Source organism: Phacochoerus africanus, chromosome 4 (genome assembly GCF_016906955.1).
Source record: "Phacochoerus africanus isolate WHEZ1 chromosome 4, ROS_Pafr_v1, whole genome shotgun sequence".
NCBI classification, from domain to species: Eukaryota; Metazoa; Chordata; class Mammalia; order Artiodactyla; family Suidae; genus Phacochoerus; species Phacochoerus africanus.
Genome location: NC_062547.1, coordinates 52,541,044 through 52,558,992, shown reverse-complemented (window position 1 = coordinate 52,558,992; position 17,949 = coordinate 52,541,044). Strand labels below are relative to the sequence as shown.

Sequence of the window (17,949 nt, the reverse complement as noted above, 5' to 3'; positions counted from 1 at the left end):
TTAAGAAATCTTTCCTTACTTTAAGTCTTTATATAATCCAAGCTTATCAGCTGAGGATTTTACACTTTTAGCTTTCACACTGAGGTTTCCAAGATCCAGAAGTTTACTCTACAATTTGGTCAGCATTATTAGGACAATTTAATTTTTTCCATAAGGTTAAGTGATCCAAGCACACTTTATGAGAATAACACCCTCCCTCCACGTCTCTACCACACAGGAAAACGCAGGGAGTGGGGGGCAGCAGAAGTCCTTATTTACAATTCTCTGTTTCTGAGCTCCTTCTTCTGTTCTTTTGGTTTCATAACTAACCATCAGTCCATTGACATCCCCTTGTCTTATTACTCTAGCTTTGTCATAATTTTTGGTATCTGGTACAGCAAATGCTCACACTTGGCTTTTCTTCAAGAAAAAAGCATATTGGCGGTATCTTGCTTTTGGAATCTGTTTGCTATTTTTCAATTCCACTGTTACCCCCAAAAAACATTCCCTTCCAATTTGATTGCTTATAAACATTTTTGATTTTTTCACAGATTTCTATCCAACAATTTCCAACTCTTGACTGTCTGTCAAGAATACTTGATGATTTTCCACACACACAGCCTCCTAGCAAGTTGCATCAGAAACAGAATTAGAAACATGATACTTCTGATGCCATCATAACACTTTTATAATTTCATTGGCTAAGCTTTTCTTGCCACCCTATAGATACAGAATTTATTGTTTTTGTATTGATTCTTTTTCACAGTTATCCTATTCAAGAATCTTACTCAGTCTAATAATTTATCTCTGCAATTTTCTGATTGGATATTCATATCATCAGCAAATTCCATCTTTAGTTTTTCAAAATTCTTTGTGGCTTATTTTATTTTCCTTCTTACTCTGCTTTGTAGTAGTATTGCCCCTACTGTCAAAGCTTTTGAGATACATTTTAAGTGAGAGTTATTTTTCTAAAACACCCTTTATTAAGTTAAGCAAGAACACTTTTATATATTATTGTTAGAAGTTTATGGCATAAATTGATGCTCAATGTTATCAAAATTTTTTCCAGATTTACAAAGTTCATTGAATTGAACCATTTTAGTGTGTACTCATTTAGATAATCATCTTTTTTGCACTCAATCTCTTTTTTTAGCTCTTTCAATCTATTTTTTATTTTATAATGATGTTTATTTATTCCATTATACTTGGTTTACAGTGTTCTGTCAATTTTCTGCTGTACAGCAATGTGACCCAGTTATATATACATGTATACCTTCTTTTTCCTCACATTATCATGCTCCATCATAAGTGACTAGATATAGTTCCCAGAGCTATACAGCAGGATCTCGGTGCTTATCCGTTCCAAAGACAGTAGTTTGCATCCCATTCCCTCCCCCTCCCCTTCCCCCTTGGCAACCACAAGTCTGTTCTCCATGTCCATGATTTTCTTTTCTGTGGAAAGGTTCATGTGTGCCATATATTAGATTCCAGATGTAATTGAAATCATATGGTATTTGTCTTTCTTTTTCTGACTGATTTCACTCAGTATGAGAGTCTCTAGTTCCATCCATGTTGCTGCAAATGGCATTATGCTGTTCTTTTTTTATGGCTGAGTAGTATTCCACTGTGTATACATACCACATCTTCATAATCCAATCATCTGTCAGTGGACATTTGGGTTGTTTCCATGTCTTGGCTATTGTGAATAGTGCTTCCATGAACATGCGGGTGAATGTGTCTTTTTCAAGGAAAGTTTTGCCCGGATATATGCCCAAGAGTGGGATTGCTGGGTCATATGGTAGTTCTATGCATAGTTTTCTAAGGTACCTCCATGTTGTTTCCCATAGTGGTTGTACCAATTTACACTCCCACCAACAGTGCAGGAGGGTTCCCTTTCCCCCACACCCTCTCCAGCACTTGTTATTTGTGGACTTATTAATGATGGCCATTCTGACTGGCGTGAGGTGGTAGCTCACAGTAGTTTTGATTTGCATTTCTTTAATGATCAGTGATGTTGAGCATTTTTTCATGTGCTTGTTGGCCAGCATTCAATCTCTTAATATAAGTTTTATATTGATTAATATCACCATTTAAACTATGCATGCAATCCTGTTTATACTCTTGATGGATTGCTGAATTTAACATAAATGCTAACATTTTATTATTTGGGCCTTAAAATCCATAATAGATGGGCCCATAATTTCATTCTCCTTGCCTTTTTTGTGCAATTTTGGTATTGATGTTATATTCTGTACATGAAAAGCATTATGAAGTGTATCTTCCTTTACTCATGAGCAAAGAATAATAGCTGTCCAGGATATTTTTTATTGTACACCAGGGAACTACATGGCTGAGAAGACTATTCATATTGCTTCTATTGATTTAAAAGCCATAGAATTATTTGAGAGTCTGTTTCTGTTTTGTAGATAGGTTCATTTGTGCCATATTTTAGATTCCACATGTATGTGATACAGAACATGATGGAAGATGAAAAAGAATGTATGTATGTATATATATATATATATATATATATGTATATATATGCACACATACATATATATATGACTGGGTAACTATGCTATACAGCAGAAATTGACAACTGTAAATCAACTATACTCTAATAAAAAATTCCAAAAAAAAGAAAAGTCATAGAATTATTTTAGTTTCTATTACTTCTTCTGTCAGTTTTCATACAGTTAACTGATATAGCCAAATTTAACAACTTCTCAGTTTTATTATCTTAAAGTATTCTGTAATATTCTCTGAAAACCACATTTTAAAATAATATGTGTAAACAACTGGGGTATCTATACATACACACAAATAATGCTATAGCACACTCCCAGTTATTTGTTCCCACCTGGAAGTTAATGTGGGATGGCAGCCCTCTCTTACATGGCATTAAGACTTTCTTCACAAAAAGAAAAATAACCTCATTTCTAGACTCTCTGTATCCCAGCCATGAGGCAAAGACACTCAATAACAATTTTTAAAATACAATAAATAAATCCTGCTTTGCTGGTAAGAGACTGCTGCTATAGTAACCCCCAGTGAGCAATTCATACTTATGGGACAGAATCGAATTTTCCTTTCCATTCCTAAATTCACAAATTTAAACCCAAGGGGAATTCTGACACTGAACTTCAAAACTAGTCAAATGCAAAATCATATTTGCTTTAAATGATCACCCTAAATATCACAGCTGAATATCTACAAGGCATGCTTTCTCTCCTCCCTTTATAAGGGCACGACAACAAAATATGGCCCTACTTTTTGCTACATACAGATATCAGAGAGCTTCTACATCCATGAAAAGTAAGGGCCTCCCAGAAACCAAGCATGAGGCATAACTCTCCCAGACTTCAGACAATCTTACAAAGAAAGCTACACTAATCAAGACAGTGTGGCACTGGTACCAAAACAGACATATAGACCAACGGAACAAAATAGAGAACACAGAAATAAACCCAGACACCTACGGTCAATTAATCTTTGACAAAGGAGGCAAGAATATAAAATGGGAAAAATACAGTCTTTTCAGTAAGTAATGCTGGGAAAACTGAAGAATTGCATGTAAATCAATGAAACTAGAACACATTCTCACACAACTTGCACAAAAATAAATTCAAAATGGCTTAAAGACTTGGAGTTCCCTTTGTAGCTCAGTGGTTAGCGAATCCAACTAGGAACCATGAGGATGCGGGTTCAATGCCTGGCCTCAATCAGTAGGTTAAGGATCCAGTGTTGCTGTGAGCTGTGGTGTAGGTTGCAGACGCAGCTCAGATCTGGCATTGCTGTGGCTCTGCTACAGGCCAGTGGCTACAGCTCTGATTAGACCTCTAGCCTGGGAAGCTCCATATGCCATGGGTGCGGCCCTAGAGAAGAAAGACAAAAAGACCTCACATTTGATCCTCCAAAGTTCAACGTTGAGATAAATCCAAGAACAACTGTGCATCCAACTTTTCCTCTAATACAGATTCAATGAAATTGAAATATCTCTTGCTGACCTAGAACCAGCAGGAGGTGCTGAATGAGGGCACGTGGTAGCTGTGAGGGCACATAATGGGAGGAACATCACACATGCTCAGGTTTATCTCATACCCCAAGCCTCAGGTAGAGCCAGGGTCCCAAACCAAGGAGCAACATGAAAGTTCTGGGCAGGTGACAGAGTGGCTGATTGGATAAAATCAGGTTTAGGGTTAGGGTTAGGGTAAAAAAGCAAAAACCTTCAATCTGCTGCCTACAAGAAACTCACCTTAGGACAAATGACACATATAGATTGAAAGTGAGGGGGTCAGAAAAAATATTTCATTCCAGTGGACATGACAAGAAATTAGGAGTTGGAATACTCATATCAGGCAAAATAGACTTTAAAATGAAGACCATAAAGAAAGACAAAGAAGGACACTATTTAATGATTAAAGGATCCATTCAAGAAGATGTTATTACTATTGTCAACATATATGCCCCAAATATAAAAGCACTCAGATACATACAACAAATATTAACAGACATAAAGGGAGAAATTGACGGGAATACAATCATAGTAGGAGACTTTAACACCCCACTCATATCAATGGACAGATCCTCTAGACAGAAAACCAATAAAGCAACAGAGATCCTAAAGGAAACAATATAAAAGTTAGACTTAATTGACATCTTCAGGACACTACATACAAAAAAAATCAGAATACATACTCTTCTCAAGTGTGCATGGAAAATTCTCAAGAATTGATCACATACTGGGGCACAAAGCTAACCTTAACAAATTTAGGAGCATAGAAATTATTTCAAGTATCTTCTCTGACCACAATGGTATGAAACTAGAAATCAACCAGAGGCAAAGAAATGAGAAAAAAACCTACTACATGGAGACTAAACAATATGCTACTAAAAAACCAATGGGTCAATGAGGAAATCAAGAAGGAAATTAAAAAATACCTCGAGACAAATGATAATGAAGACACAACCACTCAAAATCTATGGGATGCCATGAAAGCAGTGCTCAGAGGAAACTTCATAGGGATACAGGCCTTCCTCAAAAAAGAAGAAAAATCTCAAATTGACAACTTAACCCAACACATAAATGAATTAGAAAAAGAAGAACAAAAAAGACCTAAAGTCAGCAGAAGGAAGGAAATTATAAAAATCAAAGAGGAAATCAATAAAATAGAGATTCAAAAAATAATAGAGAAAATTAATAAAACCAAGAGCTGTTTCTTTGAAAAGCTAAACAAAATTGACAAATCCCTGGCTAGACTCACTAAGAAGATGAGAGAAAGAATCCAAGTAGAAATGAAAAAGGAGAAATAACAAGAGGCACTGAAGAAATACAAAAAAAAAAAACCGTAAGAGAAATACTATGAACAACTATATGCCAACAAATTTGACAATCTGGAAGAAATGGACAACATTCTAGAGACTTACAGCCTCCCAAAACTTAATCAAGAAGAAATAGACCAACTGAACAGACCGATCACTAGAAATGAAATTGAATACGTCATAAAAAAATACTCTCTACAAACAAAAGCCCAGGACCAGATGGCTTCACATGTGAATTCTACCAAACATACAAACAGGATCTGGTGCCCATCTTCCTTAAACTTTTTCAAAAGGTTGAAGAAGAAGGAACACTCCCAAAGACATTCTATGATGCCACCATCACCCTAATTCCAAAATCAAAGACACCACCAAAAAAGAAAACTATCGGCCAATATCTTTGATGAATATAGACACAAAAATTGGCAACAAAATTTTAGCCAACCGAATCCAATGACTTATCAAAAAGATCCTACACCACGACCAGGTGGGGTTCATCCCAGGTTCATAAGGATGGTTCAACACATGCAAATCAATCAACATTAACAAAAGAAAAGTCAAAAACCACATGATCATCTCAATAGATGCAGACAACATCCGTTCATGATAAAAATTCTCACCAAAGTGGGTCTAGAGGGAATATTCCTTAACATAATCAAAGCCATTTATGACAAACCCACAGCAAATATAATACTCAATGGAGAAAAAATGAAAGCCGTCTCACTCAAATCAGGAACAAGACAGAGATGCCCACTCTCACCACTGCTCTTCAACATAGTTTTGGAAGTCCTAGCCACAGCAATCAGACAAACAAAAGAAATAAAAGGCATCCAAATAGGAAGAGAAGAGGTAAAAACTGTCAATGTATGCAGATGACATGATACTATACATAGAAAACCCTAAGGACTCAACCCAAAAGCTACCTGAACTGATCAACGAATTCAGCAAAGTAGCAGGATATAAGATTAACATTCATAAATGTCACATTTCTGTTTACTAACAATGAAATATTAGAAAAGGAATACAAAAATACAATACATTTTAAAATTGCATCCTGAAAAATCAAAAACTGGGACTACACCTGACCAAGGAGGTAAAGTACTTATATACTGAGAACTATTAATCAAGGAATAATCAAGGAAAGGCCATTAATCAAGGAAATTAAAGATGTAAAGAAATGGAAAGATATCCCATGTTCCTAGGTTGGAAAAATTAATATTGAAAAAATGGCCATACTACCCAAAGCAATCTACAGATTCAATGCAATCCCTATCAAATTACCCAAGACATTTTTCACAGAACTAGAACAAACAATCCAAAAATTTATATGGAACCACAAAAGACCCAGAATTGCCAAAGCAATCCTGAGAAACAAAAACCAAGCTGGAGGCATAAGTCTCCCAGACTTCAAGAAATACTACAAAGCCACAGTCATCAAAACAGTGTGGTACTGGTACCAAAACAGACAGACAGACCAATGGAACAGAATAGAGAATCCGGACATAAACCCTGACACCTATGGTCAATTAATCTTTGACACGGGAGGCAAGAACATCAAATGGGAAAAAGAAAGTCTATTCAGCAAGCATTGCTGGGAAACCTGGACAGCTGCATGCAAAGCAATGAAACTAGAACACACCCTCACACCATGCACAAAAATAAACTCAAAATGACTGAAAGACTTAAATATAAGACAAGACACCATCAAACTCCTGGAAGAGAACATAGGTAAAACATTCTCTGACGTCATCCTCATGAATATCTTAGGTCATTTTCCCAAGGCAACAGAAATAAGAGAAAAAATAAACCCATGGGACCTAATCAAACTGAAAAGCTTTTGCACAACAAAGGAAACCAAAAAGAAAACAAAAAGATGGCTTACAGAATGGGAGAAAATATTTTCAAACAATGCAACAGACAAGGGCTTAATCTCTAAAATATACAAACAATTTATACAACTCAACAGCAAAAAAGCCAACAACCCAATGGGAAAATGGGCAAAAGACCTGAATAGACTGTTCTCCAAGGAAGATATACAGATGGCCAACAAGCTCATGAAAAAATGCTCAACATCCCTGATGATTAGAGAAATGCAAATCAAAACTACTGTGAGCTACCACCTCACGCCAGTCAGAATGGCCATCATTAATAAGTCCACAAATAACAAGTGCTGGAGGGGGTGTGGAGAAAAGGGACCCCTCCTGCACTGTTGGTGGGAATGTAAGCTGGTACAGCCACTATGGAGAACAGTATGGTGGTACCTTAGGAATCTATATATAGAACTACCATATGACCCAGCAATCCCACTCTTGGGCATATATCCGGGCAAAACTTTCCTTGAAAAAGACACATTCACCCGCATGTTCATGGAAGCACTATTCACAATAGCCAAGACATGGAAACAACCCAAATGTCCACTGACAGATGATTGGATTATGAAGATGTGGTATGTATACACAGTGGAATACTACTCAGCCATAAAAAAAGAACAGCATAATGCCATTTGCAGCAACATGGATGGAACTAGAGACTCTCATACTGAGTGAAATCAGTCAGAAAAAGAAAGACAAATACTATATGATATCACTTATAACTGGAATCTCTTATACAGCACAAATGAACTTTTCCACAGAAGATAAAATCATGGACTTGGAGAATGGACTTGTGGCTTCCAGGGGGAGAGGGAGGGAGTGGGAGGGATTGGGAGCTTGGGGTTAACAGATGCAAAGTATTGATCTTGGAATGGATTTACAAGGAGATCCTGCTGTGTAGCATTGAGAGCTATCTAGATACGTACATCACAACACCACAATGGGAGGAAAAAATATGTATACATGTACGTGTAACTTGGTCCCCATGCTGTATAGGGGGAAAAAATAAATTAAAAAAAAAGAAATGGGGAACTCTGTCTAGTCACTTATGATGGAACACATAGTGTGAAAAAAAAGAATGTATACATGTATGTGTAACTGGGTCACCATGCTGTACAGTCGATATATATATATATAGAAAGTTCTGGGCAGGTGCTAAGAGAGAGGAACATAGCCTTACTGTTTGAAACAGATGGACAGAAATGACTCCTCACCTTTCCAGGCACACACTGCCCATCCACCCCACACCCCAGGCCCCAAAATGAGTATCGAGATAGGATATGGAAGATTGGGAGCATGAAGAGAAAAAGTCTAAAGTTAAGTATAAAAGAGTGTGTTGAGGTCAGAAGCCAGCCCCATTATCAACTCCTAATGGGAGAACTTAGTATCGTCCCCAAGAACTGACCTGTGACATCCAGGTGGAAGGAGACCTTCTGGCCCCCAGACTCGCAGCTGTACTCCCCGGCATCTGCCTTGCCCGCCTGCTGCACCACCAGCCTCCGGGTGCAGCCCTTGGCCTCCACACGCACTTTTGAGCTCGAACTCAGCTTCTTCCCATCCTTGTACCACGTCACCTCCGTCTGGGCCTGGGCCACCTCACAGCTCAGCGTGGCACTGGCCCCTGCCATGGCTTGCACTTCACTGCAGGCCAGCTGCTGCTTGGCAAACACCACTGAGGGCTCTGGGGATAGAGAGGGATACAAGGGGTCAAAGACACCATCTCAGGAGTTCCCACTGTGCCACAGTGGGTTAAAGACCCAGCATTGTCACAGCTCTGATGTAGATCCCAGCTGAATCTCAGATTCCATCCCTAGCCCAGAAACTTTCACATGCCATATGTGCAGCCAAAAAAAGAAAATGATACTATTTCAGGCAATAAGTTAGCACTAGGGAAAGAAGACCTGGATGGGGAAGTGGGGGTCGGTACTGGAGACTCTACAGATTCTGGACTAGCTGTGGGGCCTGCAGAAGCTCCCCTGCATTTCTCGGCAACAAGTAACACAATTTATACATTCTCTCTCAGATCCATGTGGGAGGTTCCAAGAGGGGACTTTGGAAAGGACTTCTGCAATGCTCATGGAATCTGCAGGATCCTGAGGCCTGTGTTCCTCGACCCCCAGAGGTGATGCCACTGTCTCTTCCATGAGGTGATGCAGGGAAATTTTCACCTTTCTGCTTCATTGTCTGAGGAATCATGAAGCTGAGCATCTTTCCCAATATTATTGAGATGGCCATTATTGTTTGTTCAACCTAGTGAACTTAGTCAACTCTTACTGACTTACTAATAATTGGGTCTTTTTTTCCCTCTATTCATTTTAAGGTTCTCTGTATATATATTCAAACACTAGAGAAAGACATCTATGGACCTTTTATGTACATTCTCACAGGTGAGACTCACATTTTCACTCTCAGGGAGTCATCTGATGAATCAACATTTTTATTTTTTTAACTTACACAAATATGTTTATAAATTGTGTCTAGGGAATGTGTCCTATGTAAAAAATCTTTCCTTACTTTAAGTCTTCAAAAGATCTATGTCATTAGCTGAGGATTTTGTGGTTTTAGCTTTCACACCATGGTTTCAGAGACATTGGGAGTGGACTTTCCCATTTGGTCAGAATTACTAGGATAATTTGATTTTTTCCATAAGGTTAAGTGATCCAAGCACTCTTTATAAGAACATCCTCCCTCCACTTCTCACAGAGACACCATGGAAACACATGGTAATGGGGGGGTGTGAACAACAGTCCTTTTATGCAAGTATCTGCTTCTGAGATCCTTATTCTATTCCTCTGATCTCATAACTAACTATCCCTACATTGACATTTCCTTGTCTTAATTACTCTAGATTTAACATAATTTTTAATATCTGGTATAACAAATGCTCCCACTTGGCTTTTCATCAAGAAAAAAGCATGTTGGTTCTCCCTTGCTTGTGGAATCTGCTTGTTGGTTTTAAATTCCACTGACAACTCAAAAAAAATTCTCTTCAGTTTTGATTATTAATAAATATCTCAGATTTTTTTCATGTATTTCTATCCATCTATTTCAACTTCTTGACTCTCAAGATTTAATAATTTCCTACACACACAGCCTCCTAGCAACTTTTATTAAGAAAAAAAAAACAAATTAGAAACATGATACTTCTGATGCTACTGTAACTCTTTTACAATTTCATTGGCCAAGTTTTTCTTGTCAGCCTACTTTCTACTTTCTTTTTTTCATGGTTATCCTACTCAAGAATCTGACTCAGTAGGGATTCAAAGAAAGGGAAAGAAAGCCCATGCTCTTGGATTGGAATAATTATATTGTAAAAATGGTCCAACTACTCAAAACGATCCACAGATTTAATGTGATCTGTATCAAATAACCCACAATATTTTTCACAGAACTAGAACAAACAATCCAAAAATTTATATGGAACCATAAAAGACCTAGAATTGCCAAAGCAATCTTGAGGAAAAATAAACCATGAGGCATAACTCTCCCAGACTTCAGACAATATTACAAAGCTACACTAATCAAGACAATGTGGTACTGGTACCAAAACAGACAGACAGACCAATGGAACAGAATAGAGAACCCAGAAATAAATCCAGACACCTATGGTCAATTAATCTTTGACAAAGGAGGCAAGAATATAAAATGGGGAAAAGACAGTCTTTTCAGCATGTGGTGCTGGGAAAACTGTACAGCTGCATGTAAATCAATGAAACTAGAACACACCCTCACACAATGTGCACAAAAATAAATTCAAAATGGCTTGAAGACCTAAACATAAAACAAGACACCATAAAACTCCTAGAAGAGAACATAAGCAAAACATTCCCTGACGTCAACCTTACAAATGTTTTTTCAGGTCAGTCTCCCAAGGCAACAGAAATAAAAGCAAAAATAAAGCAATGGGACCTAATCAAGCTGAAAAACTTTTGCATAGCAAAGGAAACCATAAAAAAAAAAAAAAAAACCCTAACGAATGGGAGAAAATAGTTTCAAATGATGCAACTGACAAGGGCTTAATCTCCAAAATATACAAACAACTTAAACAACTCAACAGCAAAAAAACCAACAACCCAATTGAAAAATGGGCAAAAGACCTGAATAGACATTTCTCTAGGAAGATATACAGATGGCCAACACGCATATGAAAAAATGCACATCACTAATTATTAGAGAAATGCAAATCAAAACTACAATGAGGTACCACCTCACACCAGTTAGAATGGCCATCATTAACAAGTCAACAGATAACAAATGCTGGAGAGGGTGTGGAGAAAAGGGTACCCTCCTACACTATTAGTGGGAATGTAAATTGGTATAACAACTATGGAAAGCAGTATGGAGGTACCTCAGAACATTAGGTATAGAACTACCATATGACCCGGCAATTCCACTCTTGGGCACATAGCCAGACAAAACTTTCAGCCAAAAAGATACACGCCCCTATATGTATAATTTCATCACTATTCACAATAGCCAAGACATGGAAACAAACCCACATGTCCATCAACAGATGAATGGATTATGAAGATGTGGTATATACATATATAATGGAACACAACCCAGCCATAAAAAAGAACAAAATAATACCATTTGCAATAACATGGATAGAACTAGGGACTCTTATACTAAGTGAAGTAAGTCAGAAAGACAAAGACAAACACTACATGATACCATGTATCTGGAATCTAATGTATGGCACAAATGAACTTTTTTACGGAAAAGAAACAAACTCATGGACTTGAACAGAGTTGTGGTTGCCAAGCGGGAGGGTTCGGGATGGACGGGGAGCTTGGGATTATGATATGCAAACTACTGCATCTGGAGTAGATAAGCAATGAGATTCTGCTCTATAGCACAGGGAACTATATCTAGTCACTTGTGATCGAACATGATGGAGGATAATGTGGGTTATATGGGTATGACTGGGTCATTTTGATGTACAGTAGAAATTGACAGTACAGTGTAAATCAACTATAATGGAAAAATAAAAATCACATTTAAAAAATAAAAAGACAAAATTTTCTCACTGAACTCTTTCCAGACATAAAATATCTACTGAATTGGCTCGCCCAATTGAATAGTTTACCAATTAAAATTTTTAAGGAAAATAAAGGAATTTTTGTAATAAAAAAAGATCTCAAAAAGGAAAGTAACCTATTTCTTAGACTTCTCTAAATTTCAGCCAAGAGGCAAAAACACTCACTAACCATTAAGAAAATGCAATAAATATACTTCTTTGCTAGTCAGAGGCTGCTGGTATAGTAACCCCTGTTGAGCATATCATACCTATGGGACAGAACCTACTTTTTTCCTTCCAATCCTAACTTCATAAATGTAAATCCAAGGGGAATTCTGACACAGAACCTCCAAACTGAAAACAAAAGCAAAATCATATTTGCTTTAAAATGATCACCCTAGGAGTTCCCGTCGTGGTACAGTGGTTAATGAATCCGACTAGGAACCATGAGGTTGCGGGTTCGGTCCCTGCCCTTGCTCAGTGGTTTAACGATCCGGCGTTGCCATGAGCTGTGGTGTAGGTCGCAGACGCAGCTTGGATCCTGCGTTGCTGTGGCTCTGGTGTAGGCTGGCAGCTACAGCTCCGATTAGACCCCTAGCCTGGGAACCTCCTTATGCCGCGGGAGCGGCCCTAGAAAAGGCTAAAAGACAAAAATAAATAAATAAATAAATAAATAATAAAATGATCACCCTAAATATCACAAGTGAATTGTTAACAATCACCCCTTCTCTCTTCCCTTTGCAAAGACATAAAAAATATATGGCCAATTTTTTGCTACATACAGGTAACAAAGAGCTTCTACATCCATGGAAAAGAAGGAAGGGCACCCAAGAAACCCCACATCTGATCATTCAAATATTGTGCGGACAATATTTCCACTAATCAGGAATCAATGAAACCTGTTACCAACCAAATACTGGCAATAGGTGTTGAACAAGGGCTGTCAGGACAAGCAATAAGAGGAGAGTCACATGTGCTGCAGTCTATTTCACACCCCAAGCATCACCACAAGAGACAGGGGCCCAACACCAAGGAGCAACAGGAAGGTTCTGGGCAAGTGCTAAGACACCGGGACTGAGCTTTATTGTTAGAAACAGGTGGACAGAAATGACCTCTCTCCTTTCCATGCCCACCTTTCCTATCCATCCTGCCCAGGGCCAACATGGGTATAAAGATAGAACATGGAAGACTAGAAGGCAGGGAGATGAAGTCTAAAAGCAAATGCACAAGAGTGTGTTGAGGCCAGCGGCTAGTTCAACCATCAGCTCCAAATGGGCGAGCATAGTACCCTCCCTAAGAACTGACCTGTGACATCCAGGTAGAAGGAGACCTTTTGGCCCCCAGCCTCGCAGCTGTACTCCCCGGTATCTGCCTTGCCCGCCTTCTGTACCACCAGCTTCCGAGTGCAGTCCTTGGCCTCCACACGCACTTTTGAGCTTGAAGTCAGCTTCTTCCCATCCTTGTACCAAGTCACCTCTGTCTGGGCCTGGGCCACCTCACAGCTCAGTGCAGCACTGGCCCCCACCACAGCCTGCATTTCACTGTGTGAAGGCTGCTCCTTGGCAAACACCACTGAGGGCTCTGGAGACAGAGAGGGATACACAAGGTCAAAGACACCATCTCATGCAGGAAGCCAGCACCAGGAAAAGAAAACCTGGATGGGAGGCAGGGGTGACCGAAGAGATGACTGGAGACTTCTCCATGCTCTGCACCAGCTGTGGGGCCTGCAGAAGCCCCTCTGCCTTTTTCAACAAGTAACCCAATTTACCGTCTCCCACAGGCAATGGAGACTGCTCAAGTTGGGCATATCGTGAAAGTCTTCCATGCACGATGGAAAGCAAAGGTTATGATGCATGCACACCTCCACTTTGCTAGATTAATCCAGTGTTTTATACCCCCAGTGCATGAGAGTTCCTCTCACCTACTTCAGTGTTATCAACTGTTCTCAGTTTGGTGGAACTAAAGTTCTATCGCCTTTGGCTCTTTCTGTTTTTCCAGTGACTGACAAACTGATGCACATCTGATGTTTTTTGGTCTTTAAGATTCTGTGTTTGTGATATCGTTTTCAACATTAACTCTATTTTCAACAGAATTGTCTTTTTCATAAACATTTTTAGAAACTCTTTAATAAATGTTAAAACACTGACGGCTGTGTGCAAAATTCTTCCTCATTTATGTGCCTTGCCTTTTCACTTTTATGGTGTCTTCTTATCCGAAAAAAGTCATTAATGTTCATACAGACATTATAACCAATGTCCTTTGTGATTAGTGCATTTTTATTCTGTTTACAATATATTTCACACATGGAGGTCACTACACTGCACTGTCTGCTTAGAGCATGTTTTACATTTCACATTAATGTCTCTAAACTATGTGCAGTTGATCTTTGTATGTGATATGAAAGAGACAGCCAATTTTATTTCTTTTTTTTTTCTCTTTGGTTAATGATTTCAGCATCCTAAAGACTATCCTTTCTCTATAGTTCACATTGGCAACATGGTGAAAAAAAAAAAAAAGGCTAGGTAGGTTCTAGCCCAGTTAGGCAGAATTTATCTATCTATGCACTTAGATTGTGTTGTCTTAATTACTGAAGTTCTATAAGAGGTCTTGCAAATGAATCGACTGACAAGGGATTCATCTCCAAAATTTATGAACACCTCCTACAGCTCAATACCAAAAAAACAAACGACCCCATCACAAAATGGGCAGAAGATCTAAACAGACAATTCTCCAAAGACTACATACACATGGCCAAAAAACACACGAAAAGATGTTCAACATCACTCATTAGTAGAGAAATGCCAATCAAAACCACTATGAGGTACCACCTTACACCGGCCACAATGGCCAGCATCAAAAAGTCCACAAACAATAAGTGCTGGAGAGGCTGTGGAGAAAAAGGAACACTAGTACACTGGTGGTGGGATTGTAAATTGGTGCAACCACTGTGGAAAACAGTATGGAGATTCCTCAGAAAACTAAACATAGAACTACCATTTGATCCAGCCATCCCACTCCTGGGCATCCATCCAGAGAAAACCAAGACTCGCAAAGACACATGTACTCCAATGTTCATGGCAGCACTCTGTGCAACAGCCAAGACGTGGAAACAACCTAAATGTCCATTGACAGAGGAGCGGATCAAGAAGATGTGGTACATATACACAAAGGAATATTACTCAGCCATTAAAAGGAACAAAATACCGGCATTTTTAGCAACATGGATGGACCTACAAACTATCATGCTAAGTGAAGTCAGTCAGACAATGAGACACCAACAACAAATGCTATCACTGACATGTGGAATCTGAAAAAAGGACGCAATGAACTTCTTTGCAGAACAGATACTGACTCACAGACTTTGAAAAACTTATGGTTTCCAAGGGAGACAGTTCAGGGGGTAGGGGAATGCGCTGGGGGTGTGGGATGGAAATCCTAAAAAATTGGATTGTGAGGATCATTGTACAACTACAAATGTAATAAATTCATTGAGTAATAAAAAAAAGGGGGGTTGAAATCTGTTATAGAAAATGCTATGATTTCCTGCACTATACAGTAGGGCCTTATTATCTTTGTTCTTTTTAAGAGTCTTTGGCCTTTGTAACCAACCTGTCAATTTTCATCCCACTGAATAAACATCTTGGGAGTTCCTGTCGTGGCGCAGTGGTTAATGAATCCGACTAGGAACCATGAGGTTGTGGGTTCGGTCCCTGCCCTTGCTCAGTGGGTTAACGATCTGGCGTTGCCGTGAGCTGTGGTGTAGGTTGCAGATGCGGCTCGGATCCTGCATTGCTGTGGCTCTGGCATAGGCTGGCGGCTACAGCTCCGATTAGACCCCTAGCCTGGGAACCTCCATATGCAGTGGGAGTGGCCCAAGAAATAGCAAAAAAAAATAAATAAAAGAATAAACATCTTTTAGTCCTTCGTGCTTTCTATTTTTTTAGATATTCTTTTATCTCTCACGATGACTTATAATTTTACCCACTTAACATCATTAAACTTAAACATCATTTATTAGACTTTTAATTAAAAATTAATGCTTTTAAAGCCATTGTTGATTCTTTTAAAACTTCATATTCCAAGTGTTTGTTGCTAGCATAGAGATAGTGTTTTGTGTACATTGATTTTTGTTTAGTAATCCTTATAAGTCCCTTTCCTTTTTTAATTTTTAATATACTTTTATTAAAGTCTAATTGATTTACATTGTTGTGCCAATTTCTGCTATACAGCAAAGTGACCCAGTCATATATATAAATACATGTGTATATATATATGTATGTGTATATGTATATACACACATTCATATATGTGTATATATACATATATACACATTCATTCATGTATGTGCATGTGTGTGCGTGTGTGCGCGCGCACGCATGCACACACGCACATTCTTTTTTAATATTACTTTCCATCATGGTCTCTCCCAAGAGATCGGATACAGTTCCCTGTGCTATACAGTAGGACCTACACAATAGGACCTTATTGTCTATCCATTCTAAATGTAATAGTTTACATCTACTAACCCCAAACTCCCAGTCCATCCCTCCCTCCTCCTTCCCCTTGACAACCACAAGTCTGTGAGTCTCTTCCTGTTTTGTACATGGGTTTAGTTGTGCCACATTTTAGATTCCACATGTGATATCATATGGTATTTGTTTTTCTCTTTCTGATTTAATTCACTTAGTATTAGAATCTCTAGTTGCACCCATGTTGCTTCAAGTGCCATTATTTCATTATTTTTTATGGCTGAGTAGTATTCCATCATATACTGTACCACATCTTAATCCATTCATCTGTCAATGGACATTTGGGTTGTTTCCATGCCTTGGCTATTGTGAATAGTGCTGCTAGGAACATACAGGTACAAGTATCTTTTTGACTTAGAGTTTTGTCCATATATAGACCCAGGAGTGAGATTGCTGAATCATATGGTAGTTCTATTTTTAGTTTTCAGAGGAACCTCCATACTGTTTTCCATAGTGGTTGTATCAATTTACATTCCCACCAACACTTAGGAGGGTTCCATTTTCTCCACACCCTCTCCAGCATTTGCTATTTGTAGACTTATTAATTATGGCCATTCTACCAGTGTGAGGTGGTACCTCATTGTTCTGATTTGCATTTCTCTAATAATTAGTGATGCTGAACATCTTTTCATGTGCCTACTGGCCATCTGTTATGTTTTCTATGGAGAAATGTCTATTTAGGTCTTCTGCCCATTTTTCAATTGGGTTGTTTTTTGTTGTTGTTGAGTCATATGAGTTGTTTATATTGTGGAGATTAAGTCCTTGACAGTTGCATCATTTACAAATATTTTCCTCCATTCTATAGGCTGTCTTTTCCTTATTTTTATGGTTTCCTTTGCTGTGAGAAAGCTTGTAAGTTTGATTAGGTCCAATTTGTTTATTTTGTTTTTATTTTTATTGCCTTGGGAGACTGATCTAGTAAAACATTTGTATGGTTTATATCAGAGAATGTTTTGCCTACAATCTCTTCTAGGAGTTTTATGGTGTCATGTCTTATGTTTTAAGTTACAAGTCCTTTTATAAATCTAATCATTAATATATTGAATTTCCTGGAATGATAAAAATACTATCTATTTAAAGGAACTTTTGTTATTTTCCATCTTATACTTTTGTCTTATTTTCCTCCTTACTATGTTTTCCAATATTAAAAGTGGTGATAGAAAGGCCTTCTTATCTTATTTCATTTCCAACCTAAATCTTTCACTTTGAGTGTGATATTAGCTGGTGTTAT

At 38.3% G+C, this 17,949-nt stretch overlaps 1 protein-coding gene across 1 annotated transcript in view; it reads right to left on the bottom strand.

Moving 5' to 3' along the window:
* The window catches only part of OBSCN (obscurin, cytoskeletal calmodulin and titin-interacting RhoGEF), a 198,509-nt gene that overhangs the window by 132,955 nt on the left and 47,605 nt on the right, over positions 1-17,949 (bottom strand). Inside the window, 2 exon segments of the mRNA XM_047776349.1 lie at positions 8,575-8,850; positions 13,495-13,770. Coding sequence (XP_047632305.1) covers positions 8,575-8,850; positions 13,495-13,770 — 552 coding nt within the window.